The sequence below is a fragment of the Notolabrus celidotus genome, chromosome 16 (genome assembly GCF_009762535.1).
Source record: "Notolabrus celidotus isolate fNotCel1 chromosome 16, fNotCel1.pri, whole genome shotgun sequence".
NCBI lineage: Eukaryota > Metazoa > Chordata > Actinopteri > Labriformes > Labridae > Notolabrus > Notolabrus celidotus.
Genome location: NC_048287.1, coordinates 10,144,494 through 10,158,850, shown reverse-complemented (window position 1 = coordinate 10,158,850; position 14,357 = coordinate 10,144,494). Strand labels below are relative to the sequence as shown.

Genomic DNA, 14,357 nt, shown 5'->3' with positions numbered 1-14,357 from the left:
CTAAATGAAGAATTTCGGGCCTTCTTTTTTTTGTTCTATTTTCTCTGTTTTTAGATTTGCTGATCAGCGTATTCCCACAGCAGTGAGGAACATTTAACCACCTCCAGGGACAGTAAGGGGTCGTCGGTCTCTGGCACAGCTATTTTGGGGGTCACTGGCTGAAAAGTGTCAGATCCCCGCTCTTAAAGTGACTATTTCCATTTTTTAAAGTTACCTTTAGCTGACTTACAAACTGTTTTGCTTCTGGATATCTATTATGAGTTTTAACTCATTACACATTGTTCATTAAGCTGCTTTAGCTTTATCTGTTACTTTTAGCTAACTATTGGTACAACTCATTTATTACTTATACAGTATCAACTAGTTCAATTTATCCACACTTGCTGGCTAATCTGTTCAGATCTCTCTTTCTAATCAATTTCCACCACTGTAACTCTCATCACTAAGTGTTCAGGTGTTACATCCAACACTTTTTAAACTACTCAAATTATGAAACACAGTTTTCCACTGATGTCTATGCAGCTGTTGGAACAGCTCATTAGGAATCACTGCCCAGGAAAAGTTCACACTTTAATCTTTCGGCTCCCCGGCTTTGGCGCTGGGTGAAATTGTGTTTCAGATTTGGAACACATGTAGTGCTTTTGCTTTAAGATAGTGTTGAAGATGAAAAGAGAGGATAAGATGTGCTAGGAGTGTATTTCTCAGACTTGTGTGAAGTGGCTGAGGGCTGTGTTGCAGGATAGTTTGTACTCACCATCGCTCCGTGTTTGGATCCCTGACTTAGCTTTGAATTTGAAATATAAGATAGAGAATTTCACTGGTTTGGTTTGAGATAGATGTACATGACAGTTTTTAAACATGATAGAAACGAACAATACTGACACTCTGCCTGAACAGCTGTCTGTAGGCCTACTGAATATAAAGTGTATTACAATGGATGGTACATGTGTGGGGAGCGTGTATGCGTGTGAATGAGAGAACATGTGTAGTTAGTAATGAGACACACTTCATTAACAGTACACACACCACATGACTGCTCCTCAGTGGTTAGTTTGCTAGTCAACATGTGTTATAGAATCGTAATGCGTGTTAGGATTCATGCTGTTCCAACTGCTGACCCAAATATGAATCCATCTGTGACAGTTTCCACCAGACAGAAAACAAAGGGTGTTTGAAAAACGGAGCCCAGACAAATGCACTCGGAGAACTACATAAACCGTTGTCATATCTTTCTTCTACAACAGCGTTCGAACCAATAAAAAGTTTGTTTTCCTGTCAGAAAAGATGGCTACTCGTCACTTCAGTAAAGTGGCACACAGCCAGTACCGGAGATTGTGGGCGTTAAGGGGTTGATTCAGTGTCAGCAGCGTTGGTGGAAGCATGTCAGCCCACAGAGAGAATTAGAGATACAAACATCCACAAAAAAAAAACACAGCCCCAGATATACAAATGTGCCTGTGTTTGTTAACAGATGGAACAAAGCAGAAACAGAGGCTGGAGGAGAGAGCCAAACAAGACAGAGAGACAGAAGAAAGGACTCAAGGAGAAAGGAGAGCTGTTTGTGACTACAGGAAGATTTTTGGACACCTTGAAGCTGCTCATGCGATCAAACAATAGATCAGAGAGATAGTAGTGAAAGAGGGATGTAGGAGAGGGCGGCTCAATATAACAAGAGGAACTAGAAAACTGGGTTAGACCTATGTAGAGATTTTCCCACACATTAGCCTTCTTCACCAATCAGATGTTAATCCATGTGACATTCAACACGCAAATACACACTTCATTAAAATACAGTGTCTCATTTAAACCTGTGATGTCAAATAACTCAACATTTAGTGTTTCACAACTTTTCCTCCTCTGTAAATTCAAGACTCTGCCTTCGAAAATCTATAATCGGTCAAACCCAAATCAGATTTGAGAGGACATACAAGCAATAAAGTGTATTTTACCTTAAGCACAATCTTGTTGTCGGAAGTAGGTGTGCGTCCCATCCATAGGGCGAACTTACAGGGGTCTCCTTCTACATGCTCCGTCACCCCCAGCTCTGACGTCTAGGAGGGCAGAAGAGTAAGATGAGAAGATGTCATCAGGATTGTCACAAGAGTCCAGAGTAATTGCTTGGACAAGTACAACGGCTTCTTAAAATACACTGACTGCCTAGGATCGTGATTATTAAAGCAGCTGACAATTAAACGTCTCAAATCTTGATTTAAGTAGCTGATATGAGTCGCTGATGAAGTTTTGGGTAACTTGAAAGTCTGATTGGCTCCATAAATAGATCTTTCTTCATCCTCTCTTATAAATACTTCTCCTTAGACACTTTTCAAATTATTCCACTCACAAAGAGCTTGCTCTTGTAGATGTATTTGCTTCTGCCGTTTGAGTCCTTGACCTCTTTGCTGAAGACAAGAGACATCTCAAAGAGGAAGAGGTGGCGCTCTCGACCCTTTCGGATCAGAGTCTTAGGATCCCAGACCTGGAACGACTCCTGAAGAATGAGCTCACCCTGGGACTCGATATTTTCATCAAAACCTAGATAAAAAGGAAAATGAGTGTGAGGATTAGAAACACAAAGTACTCCCATTTTATCAAATTAATGGAGAGTCGTGATTCTAGCTGCTTGAACAGAATTGAATGGTGAATAATCAAAACATAAAAACATGCAGTATAGTCATCACCTTCCAGCATTGAGAGGTGCATGGCATCGTTGGCTCTCTTAGGAACACTGAGCATCACCTCCAGGCCATCTTTGATCTCACCCTTACCTTCTTCACAACACGTCAGCAGCTCCTACACACACAAACACACACACAAACAATGACAGCAAGAAAGGAGAGAGATGGCCTTCACAGCAGTGAGATTAAGTGTGGAGGGGTACCTTCAGCAGGAGCTGATACTTGGTTATTCTCTGCACAGGTTTGATCAGATAGGAAGAAATAGAGTTGGCCAGCCGGTGCCTTTGTTGAATTTCCTACAAAGAGAAGAACAGGGATGTGGTCAGATGTTACTGAAAAGGACCAAACAATTTCATATTACCTGCCATGGAGAAATACTCACATCAAAGTAGTTCCCAGCATGCTCTAGGATGAGCTGGGTTGAGTCAGGTTTGTTCTTACAGTAGTTCACGTACATCTGGAACTTATCAGCCTGGATGAAGAGAAAGAGTTTTTACAATGGGTGTGATTATAAAAGATGATTTAAGCTGACAATGATTGAGATTCAGCCTGATTCCAGAGTCGACAGGCGAGCAGTCATGACCAAAATTAATAGGTAAGATATTGTTGCCAAATGTTAAATCACCCAAGTGTCTAATAACCATCTTAACAATTCATGAAATGAGAAATGTTGATTGAATAGGAGGCTGGAGACTCAGCCAAAGCTGCTGGATGAGTGATACATACCCATGTGACAAAGCAATGACCCACATCCTCTGGTAGCTGCTCATATTTCTCCAACTCTTTGAGAAAGATGCTGACAAAACAAAGTAGGGAGAATTGAGATGTTAACTCCAGCAAAAGCACAAAAGCTTTATTAAATGAAATTCATACTCCATTATGAAAAAAGAGCCTAAAATCATAATACCATAGCAGCAGAAGAATATTACTTAAAGCAGACAAAAGGCCTCCATTTCAATAACAGCTAAGTCTCCATCTGACCTGCATCAGGTGGCTTTGACCACAACCATGACTGAAAACTAGAGTAGTTTAAATACCACTTTGAATAAATTACAAAGAGGTGGAAGTACTAAAGGATTGTTTCTTACTTATGGTGGAATTCATAAAGGTCCTGCATGTTTCCAAAGATGATGTGCTCCTTGTTGATGATTCCTGGAGGAATCTCCTCCACCCCGCTGGTCATCTCCCACAGGTAGGTCTGCAAACAAAGAAAAGATGACATAAAAAGAAAAGAATCCACTCACACTGAGAAGCAAAAGCTCTGAAACATTTGCAGATTAGCTCCGAAAAGTTGCTGCACGACTGTGGCAGGGAACAGGTTAACACTGGTGGGTTGGAAAGTTGGACTTACATCCATGCACTCCCGCAGGTCTCGCACGTAGGCTTTTTCTGTCTGAATCAGCTCTGCCATGATGAACCTAGACTCACACAGAGAGACACACACAAGCACACACACAAGCACAAAATTAGCAATTGTCATCATCTACAGAATGATTAAGTGCAAAGATAATAGTTTCAGCCTTTCTGTTGAATCCACTTACTCTAATGAATAAAGAGATAATCACAGGACATAAAAACATGCTTCTGAGCTCAAACCCTGCGTATGATAACTGCTGCTCCTTCAGAATGATGCAGCCTCCTTTATGTGTATGACATGAACTTTCTTTGTCCGCTTTTTTTTGGTTCTTGACTGTTACACATGGAGTACTGGTGTAGCAAATAAGAGGCTGATGTAAATGTATGCACATCTACACTGAAGTCACTGCCTTCTCCTCTGCCTTCCTCAGGATCACTTACAAGTATTGAGCAAGTTAGGTGCACTGATGATAAGGACACTAATGGGTTTAATAACTAGACCTGTGACCTTCCCATCATATACCATCTGAATAACCATTAAGCTACTCTGTTCTGCACTTCAGGCACAGAGCCGATAATGTTATTACCCCTCCTGTGGGACAATAAAAGATATTTCCAACAGGGGAAAAAAATGCAGTGAAAGTGCTGACAGGTTACTATTTGTTCAGTTTGTAGGCGTAGCACGTATCGCTCTGAGCTACTCCGGCCAAAGTCTAAACAGTTTAGTTCGGCAGAACCCAGAGTGCTTTTAAACCCTGATAAATTATGTTGACTAGCAATTAAAGAACGGTTTAGCTTTCTGAACAGCTGTTCCTTACAAATAAAACCTCGTGTAAACACTGTTTTTATAGTTATCAGTATAACTTAAAACAGAAAGTGGTGACATACTCTTTTCTGCGCGCTGACTTGCGTTTTTCCTCGTTGAGCTCATGAGCAGCATCACGCAGCTTGACCTCTGAGCCTGGAGCTGTGGCTGGGATAATGTCCAACTGGAGATCTTTACTCTACCAAAGACAGAGAGCACAAAAAGATTAGTTGAAATAAAGGTAAAGAAAGAGAAAGTAAGGATGTAAATTGGCTGATTTTCCACACAACGCTTACCGCCTTGTTAGAGTCCGAGGAGATGCCCAGGGCTTTCTCCAGGCTGCAGCGGTACTTGTCCATGCGCAGGGAGAAGTCTCTGTAGCGTTTATCAACCGCAGTCACCCATTTTTTGATCTCCCCAGCATGACTGTGGCCTTTCTCACAGAAGCCATCAGCCAGCTGGATCAGCAGCTTCACACGCTCCTTAGTTTGCTGTGGGAGAGTGGGAAAGAGAGCGTTATATGTGCACACACACATTACAAACACTGAAGTGACACGTTTATTTGTGTGTGCAAAGTGTGTGTGTGTGTGAGACCAACCCTGGCTGTGATGTGGAAGTCCTCATGCTCCTTCAACAGTTCTTGTGTGTGATGGATGCTGGAGCCCGTGGAGGTGTGTGTGGACAGGTAAAACTCTCCTGTGTCATGAATCCACTCTAGAGCCTGAGAACACACAAACATGGAGACATGTATAGCTGGATCACATGAGCAGAGGGACCAGTGTGTGTGTGTGTGTGTGTGTGTGTGTGTGTGTGTGTGTGTGTGTGTGCGTGTGCGTGTGCATGTGTGTGTGTGTGTGTGTGTTTCATGTACCTGTTTGGCACTGCGCTCAAACACCACATACTGCTGACACTGGTCCAGCCGTCGTTTCCTCATGGTCCAAAAGTGGAGAACGCGATTCTCTCTCTGTAGCAGCTCATTGAGGATATCTTTAAAAACACAGAAGGTATTCACAATGAGGGCATTAAACACCCAAACACACAAGAAATCATTTAATCAGATCAAGACAAAGACTACACAGCTGACACTTGCACCTCTCCTATTTTACTACACACAGGAGTGCGTCCTGCCCAGATTCTTTATGCTGTTTTCTGATCTTTAAAAAATAATCAAAAGTAGCACATTTCATAAATTACAACACATCTTGTGTTTGTGAAAGTTTAACTAAATGTTCTGCTAACACAGAATATGATCCCTGTATGGACAAGGCTTGTTAATGATGATCCCGAACAACAGCAACCAGCTGCAAAACAAACCCGGTTGGTATTAGGATAGGGGGGGGTCTTTTTATTTTTACATATATGTTATTTGTATTATTTTATTCTATTTTATGTTGGGTTTTTTTTGTTTATTTACAGCACTTTGTGTTACAATGTCATTGTATGAAAAGTGTTTGATAAATAAAGTCTGATTGATTGATTGATATTATGCTACCTTTAGCTGACTTTTCCAACTATGTGCAACATTTATTTTAAGCTCTTTATTTTGAGGTATTGTTTTCAACTGAAAACCCATAGCTGTATCACGGTGTCACAGCGTAAACTTCCTGACACTCACTTTTAACCTGCTGTTCTGGTGCTTTGACGTGGCTAAGCATCCCAGGCATGTTCACACTGTTCCTGTGCATGTACTTGAGGAAGACGTCTGCGTTTCTCCTGGCCAAAGTGCACGCCTGTGGGAAATATTGAAACACACTGAGATCAGAGATGACACTTGATAAGTCCAGGGTTTGGTTTGATTTTGTTGTATCTCACCTTGAGGAAGGCCTCCTTCTGCTCCAGATGTTTACTGATCATGGGGCTAACATGTTCAGTTTCACAGTTTGGTCCAAGTTTGTCAGCTCCTCCGCACCAGTCCTCCTCCCTCTTATACTCCTGCTCCAGGCTCTCCAGGACACTGCAGACCTGGTGGGACAAACACACTTGGTATGTTGTCTCGGGGGGGGGGGGGACTGAATTGTTTGTTTAGTAGAATTTTAGGGACAAAGAAATAATCAAATGATATGATATGCTCCTCACTGGTAAATGGACTTATACTTATAAAGTACTTTTCCAGTCTTTCTGACCAATAACAAGGCATTCATCACCCATTCCCACCACATTTATACACTGATAGCAGAGGATGCTAGAGCGTATCTCATTCATACTCATTGATATTCACTGACTGTCAACGGAAGCAATTTGGGGTTCAGTATCTTGCCCATGGAGACTTAGGCAGGTAAATGCTGGAGCTGAGATCAAATCGCCAGCCTCCTGACTGAGAGATGATCAACTCTACCACTGAGCCACAGCTGCACTGTGTCTTACCTGTTCAGAGGTCTTGTAAAAGGCCACAGAGGCATTGACCAGCTTGAGTCTGTCCTCCATTTTCAGCATGAGCTGCTGCCAGTGTGAGGCCACGCTCTCCGCACAGTCTCTGATCAGGTCCATGTCGTAGTGGTTTGCCTGGAGCAGAGCCTCTGCCTTCTGCTGAACCTGCAGGGCATTCTGGTGAGTTTTCTGTAGAGAAATGGAGAACGTGTAAAGTTTAGAAAAAACAAAAGACTTTGCATGAACTTAGTGACGTTTCAGAGAAAGACTTGGAATAGAAAACACATCTGATGGGATAAGCATTGTCTCACCTCAATGGCATGTTGAAACTGTTCGTGCTCTCTCTGCAGTTGTTCAGCTTCCTGCAGGGAACTGGCCGTTATTAGACCAGCGTTTAGCATTGACTCACCATTACGAATCCAACCCAGAACCTGAGGAAACAGGAAAGTTCGGATCAAACGTTACCAATCCAACAGTTTGTATTTCCATCTTATCTTTAGGTTATTTTTTACTCTTGTTGCAGAACTGCATCCAGGCCTGCAGATGGCGCCTTTTGCAGGAACGTAGCTGTGTGCCCTACCTGTTTGACTTCAGCCTGCAGGTGTCTCAGCTGCACACACTGCTCCAGGTGCCTGCGGTGCTGCTCGGCTGCTAGGTCCAGTTCTTGCTGCTTCTCATGGAGAAATTCAAGCAGGTCCTGAACCCGTGTAGCCATGTCGACATCTCGGTCACACAGCAGCTCCACACCTGGGGGCAAGACACAGAGTAAGATCAACTATGGATAGACAATCCTTCTGCCCTGCAACTACTTGTTGTTAGCTTCAACATTTCCTCCCTGTCAACACTTCTTATATAATTCTCACATTCATATTTGTCTCGAACAGAATAACCGTCGCCTTTCTATAACCGCGTTCTCAATATCATCTGTATGTCTGTACACGTGACGTGATGTAACAATTCTTTGTGCAGCTTTAGAGAGCACCTATTAGCATGTGAGATCACAGGTGAGTTATTATGGTTCGTGAGTGGGAGCCTCTTATCACAAACGCTGACCGAATCTGACCCGTGACACCTACACAGTATCAATATTAAACTAATGTAGTCAACACAGAAATCTGTGCAGCAGCAGTGAATAGGAGCTGTGTTCTGGTTTAACTCTCTGCTGAATGATGACTGGTGTCTGATGTGGCAGCCAGTTGACAGCCAAACATCTCCTCACTTCTACTTCAGAGCATCTGAGATATATTGTGTTGTTATAGAAGGAGTAAAGCAGGGGAGATACTGAACAGTTACATTTTTGTAAAGTTCAAAACACTATTTAGGACCTTTTAATTGCTTAAAGGAAGGAAGATGAACACAATGGAGCTGAGTATGAATTTTCCTGGTTGTATTCTTCAAAGAGCCCTCATTCTGTGGATGGTACGAGTTGTGTACATCCATCATTGTACGGACAGTAGACTCACCAGAGGCCTGGACTTCATTGACGTACTGCAGCAGCTCCTGTCCCTGGTGGATGACATCGAAGGTGAGGTTGTTCATGGTCAGAGCCTTATCAGCATGATGCTGCAGCCTCTGCTCTGCCACTGTCAAATCCTCTGTGTCAAAATCAGTCATCTGACCCGTCAGCTCCTCGTTCCAAGACTCCAGGTCAGAGATGATCTACAAAAAGACGATAAGAAAACAGTTTTCAAACACCAAATACAGCTTGAGTAATCACTAACTGAACTGATTTGGCCTCCATCTCCTGCCGAGCTGACTCACATCAATGGCGTCCCTTTCGAAGATGCGGAGCTGCAGGAAGAGCTCCAGTTTGATCTTCCTCTCCTGGAAGAGCTCCTCCATCTGGGCCTGGGCCTCGTCCAGCTGCTGCAGGACACTCTCGATGTGGTTGATGGAGCTGTTGTGGGGTGTCTTGTTGCTGGAGATGGCAGAGTCCCTGGAACAGAAACACACAATTAAGCAATGAGCAGTTAGAGGCAGCGCTACACACTTTCACAAAACAGCTATAAAGACACAGTCGGGCACGACGCCAGGCAAACCAGCCTAAAATTGTTGCCTGCAGAAGAATATTGAGAAGTGAGAGAATTTAACAAGGGAGCTCATGCTTTTATTAAAACTGTGGAAAGTTATGCCTGAAAAAGATACATTTAGTCCTTTAAAATGTCAGTTTGTAGACTAAGTTTTGTAGACTTTTCAGTTCTTTGTTGATATTACCTTCAAATTTCAACTACATTTCTAGTGTCAACTTCTGCAGGATGTGATGTTTCTGACTCATACTTTCCAAAACAGGCTGACTCTCATGTATTCCAGAAATGAAAGGAATGTCGATATACAATAAAACAAACTGAGAATGCATTCAGAATACAGAAAGCTAACAAACAAAAAGCATGTCTCTAGTCTCCTACAACTTGTTTACTGAAGAAAGATACTTCGACTTGCCTTAAAAAGTAAAAAACTACGAAAAACCACACAAAGCTACGGTCAGAAAATATGTTGCTCCTCATCCAGGTCGGATCAAAGCCAGCATACATGCCCAGATGCCAACTTACTCCAATCAGCAGCACCAATTAACAACAGCAGGACGATTAAAGGCCCAGATAGTTAGTTAGATAGATGGATCAGTCAAGGCAGATGTGTGTCTAACATGTGTCTGGTTCTGCTTGAAGTTTCTGCCTGTTAAAGGAAGTTTGTCCTTGCCACTGTAACTTTTTCTAAATGCTGCAAAGTGCTCTGCTCATGGTGGATTAAGATGAGATCAGACTGAGTCCTGTCTGTAAGAGGGGACTGGATCTCATCCTGTCTTTGTGTTGGATCTTTGTTATCAATTTAGCATAAAGTACGGTCTAGACCTGCTCTGTTTGGAAAGAGTCCACAGATAACATTTGGTGTGATTTGGTGCTAAATACATAAAGATAGATTGATAGATTTATAGATGGATAGCTAGACAAACATAAAATGACATTAAATTGTGAATATGAAATATATTCCAAAAAATTGTAATTACAAGTAATGATTTAGTCTCTTTTTTAAAAAAAAGACTTAAATAAGGCACATAGACTGGAATTACTGTGTGGTTCGAACAACATTTTTACAATCATAAAATAGAGGGTATTCATCCTGGGGTCACTTAAACTTCATAATATTTTTCGGGTATTTAAAGAAATATTGAAATTCTACAATATTTCTAATAATTTAGTCATCATTTCAACCAAAATGTATCGCTGCTATTCTGTTTAGTTTTTGTACCACAGTGATTTTCCCTCAAACTCAAAGGAATCTTCTTGTTGATGAAGATGACTTCCAATGAAACACATTTTCCAACAATATCTATTCAATCTATCCAGTGGTTTTGTTTTATCCTTTTAGTTACTTGTCCTTTAAGTTACACATTGATCTATATAACAATTATACTTAATATGAATTACCCAGAATGTCTGATATCTAAATGTTAGTTAAAATCCAGCTGCGCTACATGTAGATCCTGATTTATCAATCTGACCCATGCAGACATTCAGTAAGTCTATAAGAAGCACTGATTTCCACAGTTTGACGGATGAACAACCTACAGTCAAACACACATTTATGATCGCATGTGTGCACACAGCCTCACACACAGCCTCACACACACAGCCTCACACACACAGCCACAGCCACAGCCACACACACACACACACACACACACACACACACACACACACACACACACACACACACACACACACACACACACACACACACACACACACACACACACACACACACACACACACACAGGCGAAAGGTGTGGACAGCCACACACTTGTACACTCCATTTTAAAACCAGAATTATGTAAGAATTCACTTCTGAGCCAATACACCAGAGAGAGCGGGATGGAGAGAACGAGAGAAACGGAGAGAGGTAGGGAGAGAACAAAGGGGGTAGGATGAAGAGGGAGGAAGAGGAGGGACTGGAACATCCTCTGCATAAAAATAGAGTTGGACAATGACAGTCAACCGCATCCACCTCTCCAGCCCTCCTGTCCTCTCTGCGGTCTATTATAGTTTATGTATGTTTTTTTAAATGACACAACGTGAGTTTGCATTGGACCCATTTACATATTTATAAAAATATACACCCATGAGTATATTACTCTGCCAAGCTGGACTGAGAACGAGAACAGAATAGGTCCATTATCGTAAGTGGACCTAAAAATGCTTTGCTTTGTTTTCCTTTAGCTTTGTTCTAATGAGCTCAGAGGATGACAGCACCGTTTGTTGACTATAGAATGTGCTCTGTAAACTAGTCTCCTTAGTTCCTGCTATATTCGCTTTACTAACTAGGATTTAAAGAAGGTTAAAGGATGACACAGCTCAATATATTGGCTTTAGTGAGTTTTTGTTACAGTTTAAGATGAAGACAAAGTTGTCGCTGAGATAAAAGAACACATTCGATTTAAGATAGCACAAGCTAGCAGCACAATAACAGCTGATCAGTACCACTGCACCATGCACTGACCACAGGAGCTTCAGCGAATGCTGTATTTAATAACTCCTCATTAGCTTTTAACAGATTATCTTAGTGTATCAGATGCATCTTCATCATGGATCCTCACCTGAGCTGCTGGATGAGATCCTCTCCCTCCTTGATGACGTTGACTGTGACCTGCAGCGTCGTCTGCTGCTGCTGTCCAAAGCGTTTGATCAGATCCTGGACGGCATCCACCGACTCTGCATAAACATCGTCCAGCAGCTCCTTCTGGAGTTCCTCCAGCCATGTCCACAGCTACAGGACATTAATGAGTGTGACAAGGCAAATTATTCACAGCCTACTTTTTTTCCAGCTTTCATACACACTGAGACTTGAGTAAAAGTTTGCTCTTAAAACACAACTTACTCAACAAGGACAGATCAAATGTTACCAACTACTCCAAATGTATCATCTGACTCCTCAAACTGGGGATGGCCTAGTCGTAGTAGATTTATATTGTGCTAGTTTGAGCCAGCAAAATTTGCACTTGACCTCAATTTTGTTAATTTTTTTAATTTAACATAAGTTCTTCATAGAACTTGTTGACGACTGACCAAGTCTGCAATCTTTCTGACATTACAAATCTCACAGGATTTAAAAACAGAAATGTGCACAAACAACACCTGCTTTACCGGCACCTGGCATTAATGATCTCTTCTTCTTTTGTTATTAGTTGGAAGTTAGCAAGCAGCTTTCGGAAGGGCTAGTACAGTCACAGTGTGTTAATTATGCTGCATCAAAGCCAGGCTGGTAATAATAATAAGATAAATATATTTGGAAGATGAGAAAATAGTCACATGAATAATTTTATTTTTTATGTAAATGAACGACTATTCAACATTAGAAAATAAAGACTCATCCCTACCACTAACTCTCTTGTAAACTATCTTTGTTTATGAGGAGGGAACCGGAGAATGTCCTCATATTTAATAAAAAACATCAACAATACAAAAATCAGTGAGACCTCTGGACACCAAATACAAACATGTTACATTTTCTCAGGTAATTATGTCCCTCTTGCTCAGAGAGCCCTCAGTGAACTCATCCACACAAACACACACAGCCCACCATCCACTTCAAAGTTACGTCATCCCTGCTGCCTACCTCTTTGACGTGCGTGTGGAAGGCGACAGACATGTCCAGCAGGACCTTGCGCTGCTCCACGCGGCGAACAAAGTCTTGGATTCTGTCTTCAAGCTGGTGGGCGGCCTGGTAGATCTCCTCTGGGTCACACTCTCCTGTCTGGGCCAGCTGCTCTGCAGCCTCCAGCAGCTTGTCCGCATTGGTGTATGTATTCTACAGTGAGGCCAGCAATGGAGAGACAAAGAGATAGATTAGTCCAGGAAGACAATTTAATGTAACTAAAACATATTCTTAAGACATGCAGAGAGAAAAAGAACAGAGACAGAAAAACACTGACAAACAGGATATGCAGACGACATGTACACTGATCTCAGCCAGTGATAGTAGAGCTACTCAGAGATAACTAGTGAGAGGAAATACAGATCGAGAGTGGGTGAAACTGAAATAAAGAGGAAGAGAAAGAAGCTACAGACAAAAATGGAAACATTATATCAGGAAGGTAATATAAATACTTTCAGGTTAGCTGCTATTCTTCACTTTTTTGTAGTTTTTTAAAAAGGAGGAATACTGCAGTACAAAAAATATCTTCTGCAAGTAAAGGGCCTGTACTCAAAGTATGCATAAACACACACACACACACACACACACACACACACACACACACACACACACACACACACACACACACACACACACACACACACACACACACACACACACACACACACACACACACACACACACACACACACACACAGGAACCATGGGTTATATTATGTAAGCTCCTCATAGAAAGTTATTTCTTTACCCTCCAAGTAACTGAAACGGTCACACACACATGCAACTAGAGTACAATATGTTCCTCTGACGTGTGGAATAGTACCTTAAAGTGCATTTATTTAGGTGAGTAAGTGTACTCATGTCCAAAAGTGTTCTGCTTTTGGATATGAATTACCACTAAAATTTAGATTCAATGTAAAACCATTAACGTATTGGCTGAGCTGGGTGATACTTTCAGGCAAATCTAGTGGAAACAGCTGCAGTGAGTCTTAAAGTGAGACTACGTGATTTATCAGTTACTGCTGCTGCTACATTTGATAAGTTGCTTGAAAAAAGTAGCTCAAATGAAGAAGAGACACTAATTAAACAAAGAGTCTCACTGAAGTTTGTTATTAGCTCACACTAGTAAAATAAACTACTGGTTATATCAGACCCAAAATGGATACAGCAGCAAAATTGCTCTATTTACTGATTTCAAGGTAAGGGAGTGTTCATGAAACAATTCAACATGTAAAAGAGGAAGATGATGATGATGCTCTGAAATTATTTCTAAAAGAAAAGCTAAAAATAATAATAATAATACAAATAAAAAGAGAAAACTCAACATCACACAGATCATGCAGAGACAGAGATTCAGAAACAGACCTGTGCCACTTCCTCAAAGTCTTCGTGTCTTTTCTGAAGAGCTCGAGCTCGATGAAGGGACTTTCCAACACCTGTGTGTTTGCTCAGGAAGGCCTCGCCGTGGTTCTCTATCCAGTCCAGCACCTGTGCACAGAGACCA

At 41.6% G+C, this 14,357-nt stretch overlaps 1 protein-coding gene across 8 annotated transcripts in view; it reads right to left on the bottom strand.

Moving 5' to 3' along the window:
• The window catches only part of LOC117827656 (triple functional domain protein), an 88,802-nt gene that overhangs the window by 18,208 nt on the left and 56,237 nt on the right, over positions 1-14,357 (bottom strand). For 6 of the 8 annotated variants that reach the window (XM_034704290.1, XM_034704288.1, XM_034704289.1 and 3 more), the window contains 23 exons: positions 14,219-14,341; positions 12,815-13,006; positions 11,796-11,965; positions 8,965-9,139; positions 8,667-8,862; positions 7,784-7,950; positions 7,515-7,634; positions 7,201-7,392; positions 6,649-6,798; positions 6,452-6,566; positions 5,708-5,823; positions 5,435-5,557; positions 5,133-5,327; positions 4,920-5,035; positions 4,027-4,093; positions 3,764-3,873; positions 3,402-3,471; positions 3,058-3,147; positions 2,879-2,971; positions 2,679-2,790; positions 2,342-2,532; positions 1,950-2,051; positions 755-784 (listed from right to left, as the gene is read on the bottom strand). In XM_034704290.1, coding sequence (XP_034560181.1) covers positions 755-784; positions 1,950-2,051; positions 2,342-2,532; positions 2,679-2,790; positions 2,879-2,971; positions 3,058-3,147; positions 3,402-3,471; positions 3,764-3,873; positions 4,027-4,093; positions 4,920-5,035; positions 5,133-5,327; positions 5,435-5,557; positions 5,708-5,823; positions 6,452-6,566; positions 6,649-6,798; positions 7,201-7,392; positions 7,515-7,634; positions 7,784-7,950; positions 8,667-8,862; positions 8,965-9,139; positions 11,796-11,965; positions 12,815-13,006; positions 14,219-14,341 — 3,015 coding nt within the window. The remainder of the gene's footprint in view (positions 1-754; positions 785-1,949; positions 2,052-2,341; positions 2,533-2,678; positions 2,791-2,878; positions 2,972-3,057; positions 3,148-3,401; positions 3,472-3,763; positions 3,874-4,026; positions 4,094-4,919; positions 5,036-5,132; positions 5,328-5,434; positions 5,558-5,707; positions 5,824-6,451; positions 6,567-6,648; positions 6,799-7,200; positions 7,393-7,514; positions 7,635-7,783; positions 7,951-8,666; positions 8,863-8,964; positions 9,140-11,795; positions 11,966-12,814; positions 13,007-14,218; positions 14,342-14,357) is intronic. The other 2 variants (XM_034704292.1, XM_034704293.1) reach the window with 1 other exon arrangement.